The sequence below is a fragment of the Gobius niger genome (assembly GCF_951799975.1).
Source record: "Gobius niger genome assembly, chromosome: 12".
NCBI lineage: Eukaryota > Metazoa > Chordata > Actinopteri > Gobiiformes > Gobiidae > Gobius > Gobius niger.
Window position 1 is genome coordinate 16,684,903 of NC_136863.1, and position 27,195 is coordinate 16,712,097.

A 27,195-nucleotide genomic window follows, 5' to 3' on the forward strand; every position below is an offset into this window, starting at 1 on the left:
TGTAAAATCCTGACTGAAACAAGACTAAAATGTAACAAAATCAAGAAACGGGTAAATCTCAGACCATAGTGATTTTGCAATGCACTGTGGCTTTTTGTTAAAATGGATATTGCATCACCAAATTTTGCAATAACAATAATTCAACAGTATATAGTGCATCCCTAAGAAAAACACTAAATGTATGACAGCGTATGTTATATGGATGAAAATGTATGTCCTGACAGACTACTGTAAACAGACGGACTGCATTTCACCCAACAGCACGCTTGACGCGACAGGCCGCGACCGTGTTGGTCAAACCCCACGTCCGCTGCTGTCCATTTAAATGATGTAGTGTGTATTTGTATATGCAGAGGCTGAAAGAGGCCATCTCTGGGTGCAGACCAGTCGATATGGGGTCCTGTCATTGTTTTTTCCTAAACTGCTTAGAGAGAGCGCAGCTAAAGCCTGCAGAGCCCCGGACCCAGGGGAAATATGGCCCTGTCGCATAACCCACGCGTTGCATTGCACTGCCCCCTCCCAACCGCACACCAGAATGCATCCACTAACTCCCGGCTCTCGGCATATGCATATAGACGCCAACAAAAACGCAAGCGCTCCAACACACAACAGTCCAATGGAATACACACGTGTCCTCGGGGACTGAAGGAGGGGTGGAAGTAACCGGCAGACAGAGACGAGGACAAATCTGCACCCATTCAGACCAAAAATGTGAAGGGCAAAGGAATATCTGCCTCACAATAAAATCTCAGAGAGGGCCCTTAAACACAACTTAAAACAGCTCAAATTACTTCCATCTATATAATGTACTGTCAACTACAGATTTTGGCTCATCAATTTTATATTGACATTGACTCTGCCCCCAATTGAAGTTAAATTATGCAAATATTTTCAGATCTTGCTCTATATAATATTTGCACCAAGACTTTGAGAGTAACATCATTTCATGTGATGTTACGTTTGTGCATAAATAATGGATGCTAAATTCAGCCTTTTTTGTTTTTTTAATACTGTATCATTACAACATATACAGAGGCAAGAGATGTGACATAATATGGAGGGATTGCAATACTCAACCTCTTAACCCCCCACCTGAACTAAGCACATTTTCTCCAGTTAAAAAAAAAGCATCAAAATAGCGATGAAAACAAGGATGTTTTCATCGCTATTTTACCCCATTTTGTCACAAAAAAGTGACAAAATGTCCCGGGAAAAGCAAAAAAAAATATGACAAAAAGTCACAAAAACGCTTCAAAAATGTGACAAAAATGGGGTGACAACATGACAATAAAGTTACGATTACTTTTGTAGATCTTAGCTTTCAAATGAGGCATTACGCTGTTAGACTTGGGTAAAGCCGAACTGGAGAAAATGCCCTCGGTTCAAGTTAAAAGAGGTTAAAAGAAAGAATTAAAGAATACAATACTAGCAGCAACTTATGGGTGGCTTTGAAAATAATATGACTCAACAGAGCTAAACTTCTTCAAAGAAAAACCACAAAACTAGCACCCCAATGATGAATAAAAATGAGTCAAAAGTAAAGTCAACGGGCAGAGGAGTACGGCTCGGTGTATTATCAGAAGGCCAGTGTTACCAGTACTATAACCTTTTTGGGCAAAAACGTTATGTTCCCCTAAGTGGAGCAGGAATTATGGAAATAGTGGAAGTGACGGTGATTTAAGATCCTGTATGTTATTTAAAGTACAGTATAATCTAGATTGATCTTGATTTGTATTGTCAAAGAGAGTAATCATAATATAACATAAAAAGTCTATATGCTATACTGCAAAATTATGAAATGGCATGGGTAGGATAAAAAAAAAGAAAAAACAGAGGCACAACACTACCTCTGAGTTTGAGGGAGCGACACTGTCATGGTAGATAATGTAAACAATAAACACAAGCCTGCTCATTCACTATAGATTAAACTGCTTTCTAAAGCTTAATAAATGAGATACATATCACAGAAGTCTTTCACAATATAATGAAGAACTAACCACATTTCATTCCACTAAGAGGGGAATGAACTTTCTCATTCCAGGACAGTGACAAGAGTAATGTCATAATTGAGCCAGGACCAGGGTGCCTTTGGACCTCAGCCGGAGTGTTTTGATGTGAGCTCCTGCCTTCTCAGGAATCAGCGTGCATCTGTCAGTTCACCAATGTGTGTCAAGTGTGTGGGGGGCGACTGGATGTAGTCCAAGCCCAGAGTGTGTTTGTGAGCGTACACGTGGCCCGTCTCCGCGGCTGTTTTTAACACCAAATGAAAAATCACCTTTGTCGCCTTGCGCTCTTCTTTGACTTGAGAGTATTTATAGCTTGGGGCTGACATTCTTCCAACACGGGGAGCACATCTTGGTTCATGCGCGTGTGTCTGTGGGACTATGGCAGATGGGCCGTCTTAGCACCTCTTCCTTTGCTCCCTGGCCTGTCTTTAGCCCCACCCAACCCGGACAGGAAGCGACCGCGGGGGAGCGCTGAAAATAAAACGCACCCACCCCTCTACAAGTATGCTCTAGTCTATTCCCATGTAGTTCATTTACCTGTCTGTCTGAGGCATGTCTTCAAACTTTCTCATTTAACTTTACTCAATATGGTCTCCTCTCACAAGCATCAGATCTTTTACTGAGTTAAAGCCAGCGACAAATTACATGTTTGCAGCAGAAGTAGTAGCAACGTTTATGTTCAACTGTACTTATTGGAAAAAATCTTGGAAATAAAATCACTTAGAATTTTGCTTGTTAAAGTCAGCATTTTTACAAACTGGTGTAAAATAAATGTGTAAATGAATAATGGATGTGTCCAGTGTTGAAATGCAAAGTAACTACAAAAATCTTCAAAAGAAGCCTGTGTTTGTTAATAGTTGAGTGAAATCATGTCCTGAAAGACAGATGTACTTCCCTGATGTTATAGGACTCCAATATTTCCACTGACTTACATCTGATTTTGGAAATACCTGTTTCCCTTTTTACATTACTTTCTATTAGTATCTGGTGAATCAGATAATTGCAAGATAGATACAGACAGCATCTCTGGAATCAGGTCATGAGGAGAAAAAGCTAAACAAAATAAAGTAAAATGTATAAATTGTGTCCGTAATCCCTCTGGAGGTAATACAAATGCTGATGGGATTATTGGGGGGGTCTGTCATCTCCCTCTTGGTGTTTCTGCACTAACAGAATCGAGAAGAAGAAGCTAACAGGCTAACGAGAAAAGCTAACTGTGGGCGCCACTTAAACAGTATTTACAGCCAAGTTTGAGTGAAAAAAATTATCTCCATTGTGTAATTGGATGTACAATATCCCTCTCTCCCTTTGTCTTTTCTGTCAGTGTAGTATTTACTCTCACAGACAATTAATGAGTAAAAAACTAACATGCTACAACACCTGCAGTGGCGCTTATGCCCCTCTAGGGTCATGAGTTACTTAGTACTGCTTTAACAAATGCTGAATTATGACTATAGTTTTATACCCAATAAAGATACAAAGACATTGAGAGGAGCAAAGTAGTTCAACAGCCCATAATTACATAAATAACAGAGAATGCAAACATGATGCTTTAAGTTCTGCTGTGAAAAAAACATCCATATGGGCCTGATTTAAACTTCATTTTACAGGTGTGTGATAAACAAGTGTATATTTTGCCAGTAAATAGCTAAGAAAGAGTGAAAAATTGTGTTTACCGAAACATACTTCCTTCCACTCGGCGAGGCCTCACCCCCTTGTATGGCGCGACGCCCGCTGTATCCATGGTAACAGTTCCCCATCTAAAGTTTAACTATTGATCAGCATATTCGATCTTCTTGTCTTGCGCTACTATTTACAAATAAAGGAAAATCCAATAAAACTTAATTGTTTACAGGAAACACAACAAACGCGCATGTTTTAAGTATAGACGCTTTTAAGACTTAAGAAAACACCATATCTCCATTAGATTCTCATTTAAAAGCACTTCAAACTACCTCTTTGAACTCAATGTGAATGTAAGTCAATGGGGCGTGCCGGAACCCTCCTCTTGGAGCTTGTCCTGGTTGGTGCCTCTCCTTTGGGGACTTCCCCTCTCCTGTCGTTACTGGCCCAAACAGCCTGGTCTGGATCAGTAAACAGGCCCAGACTAACTCCCCGCGTGAAGGACACACAGGTCACACATTTCAACACCAACATTGCAAGACACGCAACCGCAAAATACTGTAGAAGGTAAAGGTAAGCTGCATATAACCGTCTATGTTAACCCACTAGCACAATATAACCCATTTCAGATCTCTTAAACTGTCATTGTACCCATTCAGTCGTCTATTCCCACCTCTGTAATCGTATTCACTTCAATGTCAGTGCATGGTAATCCCTCACTCTCCACTACACCTCACACAGCCAGTTTAGGGGGCACAATGATAAAAAAAAAAGCAGGCTCCCCGGGGACCTGTGGGGATTGGGCGTGTGCGATAATATGACAGTGACACGGAAAGGCGGCACGCTCGGCTAAACTGTGAGCTCATATGTGCATTAGACGGATCATGGCCCTGAATTTATTTGTATGTGGCTAAGGTTGGATGCATTTTCATGTTCGGGTGGCCGTGTCGAGGCACATTCGCACGTTTATCAATCTATCTGCGCCTTTCGTGGGTGGGTTCACCTGTGTTAACCTTTCAACCAAAAATAATGAACGTATGCAGATCGAAGATAGAAAAAAAATTATTTGATAGGACCATTAAGAGTGAATGGCATGGGGTGTGCAGCGTCTTTATTCTTTTATGAAGTTTTGCATCTAAACTGCTTATAAGTCAAACTCATCTTTTTGGTCTTGTTCACTCGCCGAGCCCTGCCTTGTGACTTTTAGGTTAGGTCAGTCAAAGCGAAAAACCCAACACACAGGCAAATGTAGCAATACAATAAGAGTATTTGCAGATGATTAGCTGATCCCATATTGAGACTTTCTTCCGTTTAAACCCTACGTGCTCATATTCTGCTTTGCATTCTCAGTGTGATGCACCAAAGACTACAAAAATCCCAACAGTGTTAAGAGCCACAGATGCAATTTGAATGCAATTTTTCCTCAGGTGGTCAGTGGAAAACATCTGCCAAGACTAAGGACGGTAAAAGCAACAACATGACAACTCACACCTTTCTTTTCTCTGTATTATAACACCTCAAATCATAGGCTAGAACTGACACTGAAACTAATATTTTATGAGCAACTACTGTAGAATAAGATTAAGACAGTTTGTTGAAAACAGCCCTTTGTTTTGCATTTCATCATCCTCGATCCTATCAACAGCTTTGATTGCTGGGTGGAGGAGATGATCGATTTATTTGATCAAATCACTTCTTTTTGAGTAAAACGATAAAGTGTCCACATGGAGCAGTCAATTTCAAACAGAGATGGGTAGACTTGCCACAATAATTACTCAAGCAATAGAAATAAAAGGTCGTCAAACAAAGTACTGAGTGAAAATACTATTTGAGAGCTGTGTGAAGCTGGCCCCCCATTAAACGTAAATGTATATAATCATTTGTGCTACGTTTGTGCGGTTTGGTGCTGTAAACATTGTCGTGTGTGCTGTTTTTTGTTTTTGAGAACTGACACGTGCACTTCAGAGGAGGACAAGCGTGGACAGCACGAGATATTTTTAGAAATTTGAGCATGATGAGGGGCCAGGTTCACGGAGGTCTTTAAAAATCTGACTTATGCATATACGTAATGTAGGACTGTCAAAACATACAATACAATATATTTCTGATCTTTCTTATTTGAATATGACATATATTTTAGATATAATGAATATGTCTTAATGTAAGATACAAGAAAATAGATTTAAGCTCAATTTAAATACACTTTATTTCCGTAGGTCGACATTAAGCTTTTGTCAGTTCTGTTACTTCAAAAAAAAAAATACTCAAGTACTGCACACTACATGCACTTGAATAAAAACTACTACATAATACTAGGATTAAATCATTTTCTTACCATAGGACCCAAATAATCTTTTAAATTCTGAGTTCACAAACATTAGTATTATTTCTTTATCCGCTACTCATTTTCTTACAAAGCTCAGTGGTCATTAATCCGAGCCAGACCAAACAAGGACCCAACCTGTCCATATACACTCTCAGCTGAACCACAGCTATACAAAAGCGCTAGTACTAATAGCATTAGACTAGCTGACTTGCACCGTGTCTTCACCTTTTCTTTGTTATGAATCTTTCTGCTTCTCTCAATCCCCTGTTGCACAAGCCTTCAAGTCCGGGGATTTAGAAGCCCAAATGTGTGTGCGTGCATCCTAGGTCCCCATTCTAATAACAGTGAAACTCCCAGTGTGCATTGGGGCGGCCGCGTATGTTCCCCCGGAACGCCACAGGGATCTACGGATCAAATTCTCACCCAATCAGGGGATGCGTGCTTTAGATTGAGCCGCAGAAACTTGACAAAAGACTGGCGCGCACACAAACACAGATGAAATAAAGCTTTCGGCAGTCAGGCCACATCCGCACCTTTCCATAATTCATTCAGGGGGATATAGATTCAGACAAAGACAAAGGCAACATTATTCACAGAAGGACTACCAACACGGAGTGGACCAAACACCGCTCCCCATCTCAACAAGACGTAATTGAAGAGGTCATTTGCAAAAACAGACAAGTGCCATTGAAAAAACTCGACGTACGCACATTTCATTTTTCATTTCCAGATCTGTTAGAGTGCCATAAAAATATAAAGTCACATGTTCATAATGAAATTCACACAACTTTAGATTCAGAAATGTCCTCAGGACAATAATAAATATCCCAAAGGACTTTGAAAAAAAAAATAATCTAAAATCAAAATAGAGATTTGCAAATGGACTCTTCAATTTCAGTCAGGGTTTGACAGGCAAGTTTAGGATACACTTGGTAAAGCAGTTGTTTGGAAGTTGCTCGATAAAGAAGCAGGAATAATAAAAGGTCTAATTCAAAAGAGCGAAATCACATAATTATCTAAGACTACGCACAACACCACACAACTACCCAAACCCTTTTCTTAAGCTTAAGCTTGACCAATGATCATTCCTGAGTGTGCCAAGCCTTAACCGGACAAAGGGATGATCCAGTGAGCCTCTTCGGGTCTGTTGTTTTTTTTTCCAAATGACAAAAGTGCAGTAAAGAACAGAGCAACAAAGCAGAGCTTGATTCTGTCATCTCCATTCCTTGGTCCACCCTTTCTCCTCCTGTCACCACTTCATATCCCATGTTCTCAAAACCATGTACTTGGCATTGTGGTTGCGTTTGTGCGCACGCTCTCAAATATTCAACACCGCTGGGACACTTGGAGAGGGTGCAAACCTGGGAACGAGAATCAACACACGGACAAACAAACAGACCTTCTCCTCTTTTCACTGTTCCATCCATTTATTCATCGGACCAACATTCCACCCACCGAGTGCTCTTTAAATATTTACCCGTGCTAAAGGAAATGGTGTAGCAATACGGGGAGTACAAGTTGGAGAAAAGGGGGGTGATAGAGGAGGAGAGCACGAGTGGGGAGAGAGTGAAGGATGGATGAGAACGCACAGAGGACGGTCGGGAGGATTGTCACCATAAAGAAATGCCACGATGAATCAAACTCTGCTAACCAGTGAGCGAGTCCATTTCAAATGGATTTACCAATGGGGATACAGCAGGTGTACAGATACATTTGCTGTCTTGACCAAACACATGGTAGCACGAGCTCCTCATGTTGAGTCTTGTGGGAATTTCGCAGCAATTGCTGCAATTATTGTACCATATTGTCTTCTTATTTTTCTTTCGTAACCTCCTAGATTGAGGACAACTAGATGAAGCTTATTGTTTTTAGGTTGACATGCTTTAGTGAATTGTTTGTATCCATGTTTGATTTACAATATTGGTGTTGTCAGATACTAAAATACTACTAAGGAAAAAACGCAATACAAATTTTGATAACACACAGTACAAAAAAATTAACTTTCTAAGTGTAAAAACTACATTTCTGAGTGTCATTTTTGACAGCTCTAATACAGGTAGTATAATTTGGTGTTACAGAAACAAGGCATCATGGAAATAAAAAGTCAAATAAAATGTAAAGGGAATACGCATTAATGTTAGAACGTTGACAAATGACTCACTGAGTCAGTGTTACACTCATTGACAAAACATTTTGCTATAGAGTTTAAATGTGTCCAGTAAGACTTGATCAAATCAGAAGAGAAAGGCAAAGAGAAGTCAAATAAAACAGAGGATGTGAGAAGTGGGGAAGTCTGGGAGAAACATCCAGAGGATGGCACTGATCAGGGCCACAGCATTTCTTATTTACACTCACACACACACACTGCAAAACATGTCTTATTTACCAGCTTACGTCTGCACTATTTATGGGGCACTGGGGAGAGACACAGAGAGAGGAAGAGAGGAGAGGGGCTTAAATATGCATAGGGGCTGCTTCTTCTGGGACAGAGGGGGGGAGTCTGGGGGAGACAGGGAGGGGGAGACACAAGCACAGGAAACAGTCAAATGTGCAGAGAAGACTGTGTCCACACACGCGTCATTTGCACGTCCTTGGAATTGGCATTAAAAATGTCCATGGGCACATGAACACTGTGAAGTTACAGCTTAGAACTAGGAGCAATGTCCAAAGAACAATTCTCAAAAGTAAATTGTTAAGTAAATTACCACTTCCTCATTTCCTAATTAGGAGTCAATCTCTTCCACCAATGCATACTATTGTTGTGTGCTTGGGCAGAACACTTCTCTAACTTTGCCTCGGTGTGTGTGTGTGTGTGTGTGTGTGTGTGTGTGTGTGTGTGTGCGCGCGCGCGTGCGTGTGTGTGTGCATTCCAGTCATTACAAAAAGTGTGAATGATGTGTACAATGTGGAAGTATTCTATGCAGATGTTAAAGTAAAAGCTGCATTCTTGTTTTAGACTGGTCCTAGCGTTGTGCAGAGGTGCACCAGTCGACCAGGCCGTGTGGGGGGAGCGGATGATGCAGCGATGGGTCCGTGTGGCGCTGGCCCTTGGGTGCCTGAGTGAGTGAGCTGGACATCATAGGCCCTCCACGGAGCTCAAAGAGGCCAAAGCTTTTTCTAACTGGCCAAGCCGGCTTCTTCATCCATCGGCACCTCATTAAATTGCACACACACATAAATTAGCCTATTCCATTTTCTCTGGCACTTCTGCAGCGCACACACATACACGCGCTACCAGCTCGCAGTGGCATTAACCTCTGTGCTTGTGGCTCTCCATCTCCCCCAGTCAGCCATTCTGTCTAGCCCACTTAGAGAGCTCTCCCATGGGGCAAAGGAGCTGTGGCAGGTCAGAATCGGCCCGCGAGTTTTCACACACGCACACACTCGGGCTGTAAACCAAAAAGCAACAAGATGGATATAGGCACGGCACAGCAGCCAGAGAGGAGGAGTACAAGGAGCTGAGGGAGGGAGAAGCTGAACAGGGCTCAACTTAGCTGGAACGAAAACAACTGAATTATACTTATCTGACCCAATGAGAACGCAGCTTTTCAGTTCAGGACGTTAAAGCCAAGAAAACCTTAGTGTCCTCCCATGGCAAAGTCAAAAAGTCTGCTTGTTTTTGTTATCTGGTGATACTTTTGCTACTACTTGGAGTAAAATACCTCACCACAAATCAAGTATTTTCATCTTAATTATCTGGAATAACTCCTTGCATTTCATTGTGTGCCATGTTGTAGAAGAAAGAAGAAAGTTATAGTAGTACCAGCCTGGACGTAGTACCAGGATATTGTGCCAGCTTCTGTGAAGTTGATGCCTAGAATGTGACCTGGCCAAAGACAGTGGTGCTGAAGTCAAATGAAGACCAGTGTGTGTGCAGAGGTGCACAGAGGCAGAGGGCTGCCGTGTGTTGTTTGTGTGTGGACATTAACCGACAGGGTCCAGCAGTCGCCCTGCTGCTAAATGGACTGGCCGGCCATATGCCCAGCACCTCCAGCCACACATCACTGCCACTTTGTGAGAGTGGACGCTGCACGACTGTGGCCCCTCCAAATCATCACCACTATCATTCATCTGGGCTTTTCTGTTGGAATTTCACTATTTCTAAGTAGCACTCTTACCAAACTTCTCGATTACCTTATTCCTTATACCTTCTGAGTGTTTATCCTTTGGCTCATCCACAAATTTTTCCTCATGAGCACCATCACTGCAATATCTCGGTGAAGTAAAGATTTTATCTAGAACTTCTGCTCTACCCACATTATATCCATTTACATTTAAGAGAAATGAATGCTAATCGTTTATCCTAGTCATGGTTTCTTAGATGACCTGCAGTAAGATAAAGCCACTTTATCAGACAGGGACGCACAAGTTCACACACCGCTCACCGAGTTAAAAAGTTCAATTAAACAAGTCACGGGAATGAAGAGAATGGCAGGTAGCAGAGGGCAGGAGAACAGACCTGTCCACAGCTGGCTCATGACCCTCTCTCCTACACACAAATGCGTCCGCACCGTAATGACACCAACCCTGCCAAAACCCTACCAGGACCTCATGAGGAGAGATGGACGGAGAGCAGTAGTGGAAAAAGCACGTTCACAGGAGTTTCAAAGACAGAGACAAGACAAAACAACACGTACAGGGAGGGAGTGACATGACGACAAGTTGTGGCACAAAAGCGTGTTTCAATGCTACAGTGAGACAAGCGCTGATCAGACATAGTTCAGTAACGGGGCAGCAGTGGAAGAGACGCACCTGTAGCTCCGTCTGAAAGAAGAACTTCTGCGGACACTGCGAACAGTCATAGATTTTGTCTTCCTGGCCGTGCACTGCGAAGATGTGCTGCTGGAGCTTGTTGGCTTGTACAAATACTGAAACAGACACGGGGAAATGCGGTGAATATTTTTTTTGCCACATTACGTCATGAAGTTTATTATTGTCGTGTATTTGTTTGAACTATTAAACAAGATGAGGCCCTGTTAATGATATTTCCTTCAAATCTGTGCAACATTTGAAGTAGTAGTTGAGGCTTCAGCTTCAAAATGTTCACACTATACTGTACATGTTGCAAATGCTGAATAATAACAAGGCAGCAACTGGTTTTGTAACCTCCGAGATTGAGGACAACTAGATGAAGCTCATTGTTTTTTAGGTTAACAAACAAATAATAAGCATGACCAAAGACAAGGAGAAACAGTCAACTTCATCCAGCCCAAAGGTTGTGATATTTATCAATAAATTATCCTCTCATTTTTACCACCATGCTGCAGGTACACTTTCCTTCATCTTCCCCCTCCCCTTTCTTTCAGTAAACTTTGGGGCTTCTTTGCTGTGTGTATGTGCTAAATTATTAAGCCTCCCCATAGGTACAGTGCCCATCTTACTAATTCATAAGCCACTAAGGAATAGAGTTAAAGTTTAAAGTGCTTGCTGGTACCTGGGGGTAGGCACACCACACAAGACAAACTCCCAACTCGGAGAAGTGGTGACAGACAAAGGGAGGATGGAGAGCTGATGGAGAAAAGGTGGAGACTCACAGCAACTCTAATCGCTGCAGGGCTAATGTGCTCATCCAACATTCTCAATAGTGTCTCCAGGTGAGTTTCCAAAGTGTAAACTCCAACATACTGGTGTTGCGCCGCTGTCTACAGTAGCACCCTGCTGTCATTGTTTGCCCACGAAAATACTGGAACAATAGACAAGCCCATTTTACCAAAACATTTTAGGAGTTGGTTTTCAGACGGGGCAGCACACGGCCCTTCTGAGTGCGATAACAACGTGTGGTACAGTGGGTGTGACACTGAAAATCCAAATGAAAAGTTCATCTTGCAATATCATTTTTGTGTTGTGTTTGTGGTTAAATGGATAATTCCCCACTTTTAATGCATTGCAGTAGAAGTGTTAAAACCCCATAACCGAGCACATTTTCTCCAGTTTAGGCTTTACCCAAATCTAAAAGAGCTTACAACCCGTAGGCCAGTGTAACGCCTCATCTGAAAGCTAAGAACTACCAAACTGATATAACTTTTTCATTGCATTTCTGTCACTTTTTAGTCGCTCTTTCGTAGCTTTCTTGTTGATTCTGACTATTTGGTCGTGTTTTTTTGTCTTTTGCTGCGTTTTGTCACATTTAGAAGTGTTTTTGTTAGTCTTTTTAGAATTGCTTGTTTGTTTCTTTTCATTGCGTTTTCATTGCTTTTTTGTGTCACTTTTTCTCTCTCATTTTTGTCACTTTTGTGTGGCTTCTTAGTTGGGTTTTCATCACAGTCACTTTTTTATTGTGTTATTCTTCTTCTTTTGCCACTTTTTTGCTTTTAGACTTGGGTAATGCCAAACTGGAGAAAATGTACTTGGTTAAGATGGAGGTTAAGGGGTTAAAAGGTCATCAAATGTCATGAACTTAAAGTATAACAGCAAAACCTTTCTACCGGTCTATAAAAGTGAAAAAAGGTTTAGGCCCTTGTGGCTCAAGACATTACTTTTATCATGAGCCTTCTGCATAATATAAAAGATTTCAATGGGACAGTTCTATCATCAAAATACATAAAACTTACCTTGAAGCCTGATTTCTCTGTCTAACTAGGACAAGGGCAGCACAATGTGAGAAAAAAAAATGTGTTTTTTCTGTGAGTAAAAATGTCTCAGTCAGATGAACCTCAGATATGCTGCGATAGATTGTGGCTTCTAGAGATAAGGATATTGCGTTGTCTAATAAGACAAACCTTTATTGATCTCACAATATTGCAATAATTTTGTGTTATACTGAGCAGCCCTGACACATAATAAAGATGAGATCAAACGTATCAGAGACTTGAAAACATAACCAAAAACATAGCGGAGATCGTGTCAAATATGCATGATGGTCTGTCCTTGAGGAAGTGGCTCACCTGTGAAGCAGACGGGACACTTGAAGGTACCTCCCATGCCTTCAAAGCTGTGCTCTATCAGGTGGCACAGCAACTTGGCAGGTGAGTCAAACATCTGGTTACACAGCTTGCACTCGTGATTGATGCCCTCCTCTGCAAATGAGAGACAGACACGTGTGAGGGTGCTACATCACAAAACAGGTGACAAGTATTAACAATACAACTTTATATGCCACAGTAGAAATATGTAATCTGGTCTCATGACATTCACAGACTTTGAAACGGGCTCCCAGGTGATGATGCCGCGATGTCACTATACGTGTCAAATAGTTTCAAATCTTATATTTTCTAATATAAGATTTTCTACAAAAGTGGATTTCAGATCTAGACCATGCTTTCATCATAGTACATTAACAGTACATCACAGCCTGAAGCAATGCTTGCCACTGTAGAGTCAACTAAAAAGTAAGTTGGTGCACAAGGGTATTTAAAAATACTACATTAGCTCATAGGGATTATTCATGTGAGACATACTGATTAATGTTGAATGGTGAAGCCAGCTTGTACTATTTGACTCAGAACAAAAAGCAATATCCAAATGTATGGAAAACCACTCTTATGTATAAAAGTCGCTCTCTCGAGGCATACCAGGCTGGCAAAAGAGACAATTGTAATCAATTTTGCATAATTAAAATTAAAAATAAGGTTTCTCATTTCCCTGAGAAGGTTGCATCAGATGTTAACTTATGGTTCACTCTTCATACCCCACAGTGCCTTGTCTGTCCCGCCTGGTAATTGCCTGTCCTCCCCACCGGGGCGGCGATGATTTAGACTTCCTATAGCCACCTTCAGCCCCCCTCTGTCCTCGTTATCTGCCCTCCCCACTGCACTACCCCTCCATTCCTCACATCAGGCACTGCTACACATCTCACTGGGGATTTACATTCAACAGCTTTGGCAAAGTTTTAAGTTTTCTCACATTGTTCAAATTAAAATGAAACCAGACAACATCCAGTAGGCGGAATTCAAGCAATAGAATGATGAAATTCCAAAAGTGAACATGTGCTAAATGTACAGAACAGTGATGGGAAAGCCATTTTCTCACTCACAATTCAAATCCATTATCTTTACTCACTTTTTTACAAACACTATCCTCTTTGTTTCTCATTGTTCCCATGTGTAAGAGAGCTGCATCTATTTTGGGGCGGCGCGGGTGACATCAGTGCCCCCCGGTGATGGACCAGATGAAAGGTGGGCGTTTTAAACTCACATCATGTGGTGTGATCAGGTCCCAGCCATTTGTCCTTATCACTACTGTACCATACAGGACCGATGCCCCCAATGCCCCCACACACCACATGGGGCACCTCACACTGTAACAGCCCGGGGACATCAGATGGTGTCATCTGTGGGCCAATCTGGGACCCCTTGTGGAGTTACAAAAAACACAGCGGACCTGGTTTTTAGGCCACAATCTTTATTTATTTATTATTTTTTTTCAATCAGGTGCTGCAGTGCAATATGATCAATCAGAAGCAAACAAATAAAGCTTTGTATGGTAATCTTTACAATTAGCTACATCTCATCTGGGCATGAGCTGCGTTAACATGATTATAAAGGGAAACTTGCTTACAAACGCCATTCCTGGTAGAATCAGTGTTATTTATGTTTGTCCTCCTATGCTCAAAAAGTTTAATAAATTGTGGTTACACTGAAAGCTTAGGTCCCAAACTGTCGCTCTGATCTGTGTCCCGTCTTTGTATTGTCACTTATCTGGGGCTGCTGAACTTCAGCTGCTGAGCTGCAGGGGGCTGCACGCTTAATAATGTGTTCAATGCATCAATACATCTATGATGACACAAACTGACTAATACACACACACAGATCGCAATCACACTGTTCAAAGGCGACACAAGGGTGCCCTAATCCCAGCTCCGCAGCAGTGGGGGAGGGTGCCAGGAGATGTCCCAGTGGCCAAACAGGGACTGTCCATGAACACACACGATGCTCAAAGGCCAAGTGTGGCGGGGCGCCAGTGTGTCCATTCCACACTGGGACAGATAGAGCTTCATTATCATTGGGCAGGAGATTGAAACAGCCGGGGAGACTCCTGTGGACTCTGACCTGTGGAGAGACTTTGTGGGCACTGCAGCGTTCTGAACTTATGAATCTAATGTAAATCTGCCTCACCTGGAGAAATGGACTTTCAAACGAGAAAATGCTATAGAAATATGTACAGCTTTGATGAATTAAAAGCAAAGCAATAAAAACTAAAGCAAAAAAGAGTAGAGCCTACGCTTCAGTGATCTCAGTGTGTGAGAGAGTGCAGGGGGTCTCTGTCCTCAGTAGGACCAAAACAGCCTTTAGAAGTCCTCATGTCCTCCCACAGGGTCTCCATCACAGACACCTTTACATGTGGACAAGACTGTGCCTATTATCTGTGAGCAAAGACGCCCACATGTATGTATCTGTCATGTAACTGTTAAAACGACCACTGTCAACACTGCGTACAGGGGAGGTGTGTTCAGGGTAGTGGTAAACTGTTCCTTTTTTACTTTTGTTTGTCATTTTTAGTCACTAAAGTAGAGCTCGCATCTCGATCCCAATTGACGCCGGCTCAAAAGTGTCTATATAATGTTAATGATGTTTCTATAGAAGTTTGTCCCACATGACTGAGGTGCAGCATATTTCGTATACATGCGTAGGTCAAGTGCAGCCTTGAGCACTATGTCCATTAGAGGCTAATTACATGCCCATAGATTGTCCCTGATTCTGGCAATTCAGTCAAACAGGGACTACAGCGATACAGTGAGGGAGTGCAGGTACACAGAGAAGCTGAGGGGACACAGTAAGGTGCAGAGAGATAATTGGGCTGTCCGGAACAAGGGCATGGAGAGAGGCCTCCTCGCCTGTGTCCCATGAAAGACTTCTCTTTTCTGACAAATACATTGTTTTGATCAGTGTATGTGGGGACTGCAGTCTCTGTGTGCTGTCCCCCCTGTGAGACCTAGTGCATGTTCGAGCGTGCACGGGTGCGGGCGTGCACGTGCTAGCAACCCATAGTGAGATGACAGAGCCGCCGAGCATCCCGCCGCTACGCTTTGTCTCACAGAGAGCATTTGATCCACAGCACACACATGTGCACACCAATGTGCACACAGCCCTGGGAGGCCAGAGCTGGGACACAGAACACAGGGGAGAGAGGGATGAGAGAAAGTCACAGAGCCAGAGGAGGGGTGAAGGTTAGGATTCCGCACTACAAAAATCACTTTTACAATGTGAAGACTCAAGCAATCTATTAGCATTATAAAACATTTATTTAGCCCGGAATTTTCAGTCATCGGACACAGTCAGCATCACACTTGGATCACTCCCACTGTTGCACTGAGCTACAAACAGGTTTCCATTGAAATTAAATAACGCAACATAAGAGATGATCGCTGATGCTCAGGAGCTGTTACATATATACATACAGTATGGCCACAGCTTAACATCACCAATCAACCTGAATGGTAAGAATTAAAAGCGTCATCCAAGTATTTTTTAACCAGTATGATTAGTCAAAAGCCTGATCCAGCTGTGCTCTCAACTGACTAGTTTCCATGCCAACTCTTGGCAAAGAAGAAACCAATAGTAAAAAGTGAAACATGTTTTACTAAAGCACCATGAACTGAACCAGGGAGTCTCTAGCACTGGCTAATCCTTTATCATCTCATCAGTCTTTTTATAACAAATACATTCATTCACAATTCAACAATTATTCTTTTTTTCCAGAAACTTGTGAGTATATCTGTAAGATAGTATTATGCCAGAAACAACAAAATCAGTACCACACTCTCAAACTGCCCCGTGTCTCTGTGGTCGCTGTTACCTCTGTGCTAATTGGCTGAAGGAGAGGACCAGGTGGCATTGGCCTCGCTGTGCACACACAAACCCCATCACAGAGTGGTGCAACATGCAGCGCGACAGTAAAATCAGCCTTCCTTTGTGTCGCACAGACTATTATTATTATTATACACAATCTTTACCCACTTCCTGTCTTGACTGTGGGATCCTTTGGGTGCGCCCCAGCCCCCACTCCTCCATCTGTTTGTGCGCTCCCCTGAGGTGCCCGTGCAGTCAAACCGAGCCAGGCGATTGATGGCCGGGACAGCGAGGGACCCACGGCGAGCAGGGGAGGTGAAAAAGCATGTGGCGCTGGGGGGTGTTTGGGATGGACAGAGCAACAGAGGCCGAGAAAGGAGGCGGATGGAGAAAGAGCAGTGTGTGTGTGTGTGTGTGTGTGTGTGTGTGTGTGTGTGTGTGTGTGAGCGGGTCTCTCTGGGGGGCTCGCTCAAGGTGTGTTTCCATGGTAACCAGAGGTGGTGGGGGGTGCGCTTGACCCGCTGGTAGTGAGGGGGCTGGAGAATACACACACACACACACACATAGTATACAGACAGGCTGGTGCAGTGCTGGAGGGGTCCCAGGAGCGGCCCCACCTCTCCTCACCCTCACAGGCTGAAGAATGCTGCAGTGCTGGGGTCCCGTGGGTACCCAACACCCACCCACACACACACACCAGCCCTCCCCGCTCCCAGACTTCATTTTCCCTCCGTTTCCATCACTGACTCGGAGGTAATTGTTCACATTTCTCTCATTTGTTTAGTCCACATCCTTGCTTGTACATTTAGGACACTTGGCGAGACCACGTTCACTTACAGCTTATAATGCTGTCCTTTGAGTTAAAGATGTATCAAGCTACTATTGACAAATGGCAATGTAAAACGACCCTGACATAGGAAATAATCACTATTGTGCAATGCTGTCAATGCATAAAGTGCCCTGTTCCGGACATTTCATTGTGTAATAGATAGAAACCAGAACTTTGAGCAGTTCAGCAGTTCTTCATGGATCTTGGTTCAAAACACTGCCTGCAAATCCTGACACAAACACAGTCCTTACTAATAAATGGTCCCCTTCATGCAGGGACATTCAACTGCACAATGGAAAGTATCATTGCTGAGGTGGTCAAAATAATATGTATGAGCCACAATTATGCATGAGATGTACACTTTAAGTAAAGGCGATTACAGCCTCTAGTTAATAATCTTTCTTTTTTTTCTATTTTAGGGGAGGTCCTGCTTTGTCGAGAGGCTGAAGAAAGCTCCCAAAGCTACACCAGCGGAGAACCTCTGCAATAACCCATCTTATCTGGCAGATTCAGTTTAAACTCATTGTCATCCGCTTGCTTTACTTCTTCCGGTCCATAAAATTGGCCGCTCTCAGTGTGCGACATGATCTTTTAATAAATGCTTCCAGTGGAAACTCTCCCTCAGCCGTGCACGCACAAACCGTATTGGCAGAGCGCGGCGGCATATGGCAATAAGCAGGGTTGTGTTGGTGTGTATAATGACAGGAAGCACAAATTGAGCATATTCGTGTCGTGAATGTGTGCCTTGGATGGAGCCTGCCTGAATGTGGATAGAGCAGCTTGGATTTTCCCGATCAGATTACATAACAGTAGGAAGCTGGAGCGCTCCGGCCAGTGGAAGCCAAAAGTCTCCTCACTTCCACGAGCAAATGGCTCAGACATCATTAGTGTCTCCATCTCACAGCTTAGTGGAATTCAGTGTATCACTATGTGGTACTATTGTATTAGGTATTTCTCAACTTCTCAGTGTTCTGGAGCCTAAAGAGTCTATAGCTCAAGTTAAGGTCCTGACTTACAATGTCGTCAGGTCCTAATTTTGTCTAAATGCACGTTATAGAGTAAAAGAAAAATCTAATTAAGACACCGCAAAAAACACTTGAACTTGAAGGCCAACAATGAGCCCCATTTATAGTGTTTTTATGCTTTAAAGAATTCATAATGAATCATTATTTATTTATGACTTAATGCAGCCTACTCCTGGGAAGCTTCAAACCAATTGCCTCTTGGTATAGTTTTCCGAGCACAATTTCATGCATGGCAAATAATACAAGGAGTCAACTATAGATATATTTGCTCAAGATGGTCTCAAGAATAGAAATCAATCTAACGAGATATCTGGGAGTCCATGATGACCAAGTAATATGCAAAATACTGGAGTTTTTTTGTTCATTTCCAAAATAGCATTTGGACACTACTAGTTAGATGTGTTTACCAGAGTGACCCAGCAGCTAATGACTTGTTTCACGGCTCTTTCTCTACTTTTTGTTTAGTTATTAGCTAATGTTAGTCTATGGACGGTGTTCGCTAGTACCACCTAAATTTGTATCGTTGTAGAAATGCTTTAATTACAGATCTCAGCCCCAGACTCTATTGACTCAAATGTTACCAGACAATTCACACTGTCAAATCACAAGCAGACAGTTGCTGTCAGAGTGATCTGAAGAGCACTTGATCATAACAATGAGCCGCTGACACATACCCTGTGTAATGTCATACATAATGAGACTTGAATTAATATTCTAACAGTAGAGAGCATGATCATCATAACGTGGCCCCACAATCACTGCTCCGGACTTTCATGGCAAAATTGGGAATCTCCATTTCCTCATATAAGCAAAAGCCGCCACACACATGCATCTACACACTTCTTTTTCACTCGTTAGCCGGGATGAGTGTAATGAATGCAGGCTATATTTGTGTTTAGAATCTTAATTGAAAGCTTGAAAGTGGCCAAGGGGGAATAAGCCTAATCACTGTGTGTGAATAAACCATCCACACACACACACACACACACACACGGGTACACCCAACAAGCATAACATTAAAAACTCAAGAGTGGTCCGTGCCTCCCCCTCACCTCGTACCTCTCCATTCTCACATCTGTGTACATATGTAAAACAGAGCAACAGCCCCCCGGACGCACATCAACGCTACGCCGATGTCTGTTAATCTCCCCGCCTAAAACTATAGCAGACGACAATACGGAGTTATAAAAAAGCCTTTTATAGCAAGTAAGGGGCAAGGCCTAATTAATCACAGCGCAGGGAACCCAGTTTTTATTACAGGTGGTTTTGAATCAGATTTATAGCGATGTTAGGCACAAACGAGTGCTTTTAGACGATTAAGTCATATGTGAATCTTTGAGTGAGTGAGAATGAGTATTTTGCCAATATAACTCATTGGAAGCTTTAGATTAAAACATATGAAGAAAAGTAGAAAACTACATTTGTTAGTTCATAAGCAATTATGTGAAACCTCTTTGTGAAGAATCGGAGCGCACAGCCTGATTTCAGGTAGTCACACCTCCAGCCACCAAATAAAGCCCTCAGTGTCCAATCCAGGTTAGCGGCGGGTCTGTATCCAGGGCTAATCACCCCAGCAACTGCAATCAAGGCCCTGATCTAGTTGTCAAGGTGATGGAGCGAGGGTCACCCCTGACAGCTCCTCCCTCCATCGCTGAACTGTGCACCTGCCATCTATACTGTGGGCAATTTTAGTCATTTCAATCATACATTTATAACCAGCGCTTTGACGTCTTTAACTTTTCCTCCCTCTGGCTAAGAAAAAATATCCACTGCTTGCATCAAAAATATAATATTTCTCATGTGCTGACAGTCATTTTCAAGGTTTCATTTATGCATGTTTCAGTAATCCTGCACATTTACTCTATCTCCCTCTTTTGCACTCATGCAGGCCCACACTGGCCCACACTGACTTCACGCGGAGATTTCCATGAAGTTTCTATGAATTTTACAGTCTGAGTGAGACACCTTCATCTGATCTATTCTGATCTTGTCCATAATCAAGCTGGTTAGCGTGTTTGCCATGACGTGGTATAGCATGTGGATCAAGCTATATCACAAACATATAAAGACTGCAGTGTCTAAAGAAGATGTAAAAGTCTGAATAAAGCATGATAAGGCCTTTAGTTTCATGAATTTGACCTTGCCACCGTGCCTTGCTGACCTTCCTAAAATGGCGAGTGCATTCATACACATTTCCACCTACTGCAAGCTACTACATTGAACATAAGATTGAGCAAAATCAATTTTCAGTTCATATTAATACTATTTAGGAATATTTTGGAGAGTGCATTCTTCCACCTCTAATCCGGAGCTTGTTTACTGGCCTTTGTGCGTGTCTGCTGCGACCACTTTGCAATGCAGCGCGCGTACGTTTGTGTGTTTCTTTAATCTGCCATCCCAGGGGAAGCCAGGGGGAGCTAGGCAGGCTTATCCCCGCTGCATCTCCCAAATACCACTAAAAAGCCAATCTCCATTCCACAACAACAATATTAGTTCACGCATACACACACACAAACCAAAGTGCGTGCCCTCAGAGACATGTTTAATTTTCTGGCCCTAATCCCACCTTCAAAACAGGCAAAAAAACAAAGGTGCTCATATCCAATCAATAATCATCTGGCATTAATGGTGGGTGACCCGGACACTTTGATATGCAAGCCTTTAACATGTGTACTATGTACTTGTGTAGGTATTGTAGGTCTATGGCTGACAGAGGATGAAGAGGAAGGAAGGATGAGGAAGGAGGAGAGGAGCAGAGCCAATAAGAGCTCACAGCAGGATGCTAATAATGCAGCTCCAGCTGTTCCGGTTAACCTGCAAACTGCCCATCTGGACCCAGAGAGACAGGAGATATATGAGAGGCAGAGACAGCCCCTGTGCCAAGGGTGAGCACACTGCATTTTTCATCACAGCGCACCAAATATTCACAGAATTTGAAATTAAGACAACGCAAATGGTGTAGTTTTCATACAGTTGTATTCTTAAGCTATAAATGTGTGAGTGAAGTCTTTATTTTGAATATAAAATAGAAAGAAAATATTTCAAATAAAGTCAAAACTTGAAACTTCCCTTACATTGTTGTGAAATTTTGTTTAATATTTAGACATACTGTACAATATATATCTTCCTATAACGCACCAAATACAATAAAGACGTTGCCATTACAATAATTAATGTTGCTTGTTTTGTTTCAGTACGTGACAATCACCTCTGCTACACTGATGCACATGTGATCAGGATGTGTTGAGCGAGCGCTGGCCACATCCTCAGCTGCACACAGTGGACACACATACTGTATATATAGACATCTCCACAGCCTCGCCGTAGGAGTGACCTTGTCCAGCCCGTCTGTCCTAGCCCCCTGCCCTATCCACCTCTCTCCCACAGAGAGACTCGCCTGATCCCCACTCACACGTACCAATCCGTGCCAAACTGCCCCACGCTGCGGCCACACAAACAATATCACAAAACAGACTATCGTCGCAGGGAACCAGGGACAGAATAGGGCACTGCATTTGTTTTTGTATTGATCCCAAAAACTTGCAAAAAAACCAACAACAACAACAAAATTCAACTTCAACACAAAAGACACGGTGCCGGCCAACTCTTAACCTCCCTGAAGCACATGTGGATCGCCTACACACATAGACGCTCTCACAACACAGAGAGTGGTAGCATGCTAATGAAGACAGTAAATCACTACTAGGTCATGTGTGTAAAAGTCTGCCAGATACCTGCATCCATGGCTAGAGACCTCCCTCGGCCGCGCGCTGGGTATGAGCCGTGTGTGAGAGCGTGTGAGAGCGCGTGGGCGGGAGAGATGCCTGTTGGCTGTAAACATGAATGCTATGAGGAGATAAAGAGGCTACAGTGAAGACCAAAAGTGATACACAAACTGGATCTGTGGCGTGCAGGAGAGCTGAGAAGATCCAGAAAAGAAATACATCAATCCATGATGGCTGTTCTGTTGTATTCAAGTCAAACCATCACATTACTTAAACTTATTGTTCAAGAAATGACTCCTATGCTGGCCTCTTGTGGCCTGTGTCGTTTTATTTCTGCATTTCTTTTCAAATTTGCAGAAAAAGAAGAGGGGAAAATCTGCTCATTGGTTAACAAAATATGCTGTTTTTTAAGTACTTGGTGATAATAACACTGTTGTCTTTGATAACTGCCTTTTGTCTTTGATTAATGGTCCCAAAGTTGAAATAGTTGAACTCAGCTGGTCTCTAAGCTGGGAGTGTTTGAACATTGGGCAGTGGGCTCAGGTCAGCGTGACTCTGACTGATCTGGGAACAGCTAATCAAGGTTACATTTGAGTGAAAAGGCCTGTCCAGCCGAGAGGAGCCAGGTGATAATGGAGGGGCACAATCACCTCTGAATCACCGGCACAGGTGAGGTCCACCACTAGAAGAACAATGTGCTGCGGCCAGCCTTCACCTGCACAAAATCCACATTACACGCTCAATGTAACAGATGTGAATACCGGGAGAAGGTCTGAAACTTCCTAAAGTAACGCCATAGTAACAATGCTGCCGGCATGGTGGCTCAGGTGGTAGCACTCTGCCAAGGAGGTACTAGGTTTGATTCCCAGGTGGGGTCTTTCTCTTTTTTCCTTGAGAAGTTTGAATGGTCTTCATGTGTCCGCCAGAGTTAAATCGGCCACTCCGGTTTCTCCCATCAACTAGAGACATGTATGCGATATTGCTCAAGACATGTTGCCCACTAGTTGAAGGATGGGTCAAATCCAAGTCCAAGAACAAATCCCCCTATGTGTGCTATAGCCTAAAAATATGTTCTAATAATCATATTTAATGAGCATGTTAATTCATGGGTGTAAATGTACAGATTTTACCTCTTTTATGATTGCTGGTAACATTTATAGTCGACAATACACTAAACGTTTAACTGCGTTACCATCATGAGACAACAATACTCCAACTTAGAGACCATGATAAAGCAAATAGCATGTCTGCCTCACACACACACTCTCAGAGAGACACAAACACACACTGCAGCCTCAAATACAAACAAATAAATAAATGAAGACACTGTTATTAATTATTCTGAGGCGGGAATCAAATATACATGTGTCTGGAGAGTTTGGGAGAGCGCATGTGCGTGTGCAGTGTTTGTGTCGACGTATAAAGAGAATCCCAAAAGAGAGAGAGGAAGACAGACAGAGAGGGGAATACAGACTCAAAACAATGTGGAAATGTATCCAAGTCCAGAGTCCAGTCCTGACCCGCAGTAACAAAGCTTAACTAAGACTTGGTTTCTATTATTATTTGTAAATGTCTATTTTCTTTGAGCCAGGAGAGGTGTGTATTTGAATTAGCCATTGGTCCACTCTGCACCAGGGTGCTTAATCCCAAAATACTTACAGTGATAAAGAAGAGCAATGCTCACTGACTGTTGTTATTCCTGCTTGGTAATCATATTGTGTCTACAGTATTATCAAATTACATATTTATTAACAATTTACTACTGCATATTTCAACTGTGTTGTGGCACTCTGCACATGAGGATGTGTAGTTGATCCACATGAGCTGGAATAAATTTGGCATTAATTGGGGCACGTTAGTTTTGTCATACTCCTGCTGACTAAATTAAAAAACAAAGGCTTTAGTGAAGATTATGAAAGTACCCCTTAGCAGTGATTCAAATAGTAGTAAAACACACATATTGGTTGTTCACAAATAGCTGCCCTGCCATTGTCTTAAAATGGACTTTGTCTTGTGTGTCTGACAAGCATGAGGCGGCTAATAGGAGGAACATGACAGCAGCGTTTGGATTATAACTCCATCTCACCGTGCACACGCCGGTGCACGTGCATAGACAAGTGTGCATTTCAAAAGTCCTCCAGTTCTACTTAAGAGTTCACATGCAGAGCAGAAGCTCTACTGGGATTCACAGTTTAGCCCTCTTCTTTCACTCGTCAACTTCACACATACACACTTAGAAACAGGGCTATTCTGTCTCTCTGTCAAGGCTTTAGGTTATACCATTAATTACATCAGACACCACTTCTCATGCATGTGTGAGCCGCAGTCTACACTCCGTCCCCGGGGGCTGGAGTAGGGAAAGTGAGGTTCAAAGACCCCCTGCCAGAATGCTAAATCAATATTAATACATGCTTACACTCTGGTACACACACAGAGATGTCAGCGTGCTGGTTAGAAGGCATTGTCTCATTGTCTCCGCGGTGTTGTCCTTCCACCATCAGACTCTCTCTTTGCTTGTCTTTATTGTCTCTCTGTGATTCACACTCCTCTCCAAATCATGAACTCTACAGCAAAGCCGGAGATGGCCAACAATTTGTATTTGAGAGGCAAAATGGAGTAAAACACTGTAAAGGATAGACAACATAGTCTATTCGGAATAAAAATGTTAAATCATCTGAAGAAGGCTCGAAGGATAACATGTGAAAAAGTTGGAAATAGTTTTTAAGGACAAACAAATGTGATGAATGGTGATACGGGCCATATTCCCATTGGCTGCTGCATGTACTTGTTCTTTCCACAGTGCGTATGTATGTGTGTGTGTGTGTGTGTGTGTGTGTGTGTGTGTGTGTGTGTGTGACAATTAACCTGTGTTAACACTGGTTTGCATTAAGTGGAGCACATAGAAAAGAGAGGGCTAATTTGTAGATTCAGTGCAGCTGCATCACAGACAGCGTTTAATGCACATATATGTATCTAATTACCTCTCCAGCAGACCATGCCTGACCAAACATCTCCTCATGGCTCACTTCATGGCGTGGGCTGCACCTCTCGTTCATCACAGTCTATTGTTTTGAGTCTTTGTCCCAAACTGATCATCATCAAAATAACATCTGTCGCCTCCTGCACAAGTACACCTGACAGGCGCAGCTGATGTCTGGACACTCCGAAACGCTCCACCTCTCACCAAAAACATCATCAACCAAAACATTGGAGAAGTGTGTGGCACAGCGGCGCACATCTGGGCATTGAGGGCTCTTCTGGATGCAGATGTGATATATTAAAAATGGCTAGTGATACACACCTGGACACGCAGTTAACTGTACAAACAAACAAATTAGCCCTATGACGAATATCTGTATTCGTCCGTGTAGAAATCATTTTATCTTTTTATTCTTTTTTCGATGGGAATAGTAGCTGTATATTAGGCATCGGTAAACAGTAGTTGCATAAGAAATTCGATGAAAACAGTAAACATGTTGAATTGTCGGTTCCAACTCCACAGAAACTTGTCGCTTGTTTCTCCATATTTCCAGACTCGCTCACACAATGGCGGGAGGGGCTGGGGCATTACCTGCGTGGCCCCCAGGAAACTGAGATGAGGACCCTCCTAATGACTTAATTGAGCAAATTAACAATGATGAGATGTCCAATCAGCACGCTCGCTTCCTGAAGGCTCTTGTTAGCAGCTAATTAAAGAGCCAATCACAGCGGGACGGGTGATGGCGCTGCGTCACAGTAACGGGCCGCGGTGCAGTACATTGATTGAAGGAGAACTCAAAAAGTAACAATTAGAAATCGACTATAATTCAAGTCGTGACTGTATAGCTTACATTAACGCAGCAACTGTAAGAGCTGTGCAGTGGTGCAATAATCGTGCGAGGTTTGGATGTGTCTTGGGGGCCCAATATATCTCCAAATTATCTTTTATGTTTATTCTGTGACACAATATCCATATTGCATAAAGCCACATACATCCTTTATCAAACTGACCGGCAGTATTGCGTTACACTCCTTCTACATCATGCCATTTCAATTCTATTTTTCTCTCTTTCTCTATGGGCCAAGTGAATGAGTCATATCCTTAGTCTCACTCCATCCATTTAATGCCACTGCTATAATTACAAAAACTGTGACTACTTTATGCAAAAAACATTTCTCAGTATAATTCTACTGAGAAAACCTCCTGCAAGCTTCTTCTTGTAAATCTGCCTTTTTAGAACCACTCACCTGGCTCAACTGTTACCCCATCCGGCTGTGGTACATAATCTTGTATTCAAGCATCCACAGAATGACTTTACACCACGGCCAATTGCTGTCATTTTTTTGCAAGTCCAACTGCAGGTGACGACGTGCCCTCCTTGGCTTCAATACAGTGAAGACAGGTTTGAACCTATGGCTGTTATTGACACTGTGTGAATGAGTCGGACTCCTCCTCTCCATTCATTCATCGGAGATACCTTTACATTATATCACTACTTTACGTCACGAGTAACAACTGCCCTATAGTTTCTGCCCATTTTCTCCATCATTACCTCCATCATCGCAGCATTTCACTTGTGCCCCTCCACGGCGCACCCTCCCCCACTCCGCTCTCTCACTTTTCCCCCCTCTTCCCCTCCACATTCTTGTCTTCCAGGGGTAGTGTGCATGCGGCGCAGAGCCCTCTCTCCCTCCCTCGTCCCGTCTCTCTATCTGGGCTCCACGCTGCGCCGGTTTAATTGCAACAGCACCCTCGTGAGCCGCTTGGACACTGTATGTGTGCAGGGAGAGAGAGGGGGGTGTAGGACGGGGGGAGAGAGCTCCTCGGAGTGTTCAAGGATACGCAGCAGGACGTCGGGCCACCTTCCTCTCTCCTCCTTCCACCTTGTTTTACATTACATTTCCGAGCTCCAAGTGCACCGTTACTCCAAGTTCATGAGCATGACATCACCCAT

The 27,195-nt window shown here is 42.9% G+C and overlaps 1 protein-coding gene across 2 annotated transcripts in view; it reads right to left on the reverse strand.

Moving 5' to 3' along the window:
* Positions 1-27,195, reverse strand: part of znf423 (zinc finger protein 423) — a 118,650-nt gene that overhangs the window by 3,740 nt on the left and 87,715 nt on the right. For both annotated transcript variants that reach the window (XM_079567484.1, XM_079567485.1), the window contains 2 exons: positions 12,840-12,971; positions 10,708-10,823 (listed from right to left, as the gene is read on the reverse strand). In XM_079567484.1, coding sequence (XP_079423610.1) covers positions 10,708-10,823; positions 12,840-12,971 — 248 coding nt within the window. The remainder of the gene's footprint in view (positions 1-10,707; positions 10,824-12,839; positions 12,972-27,195) is intronic.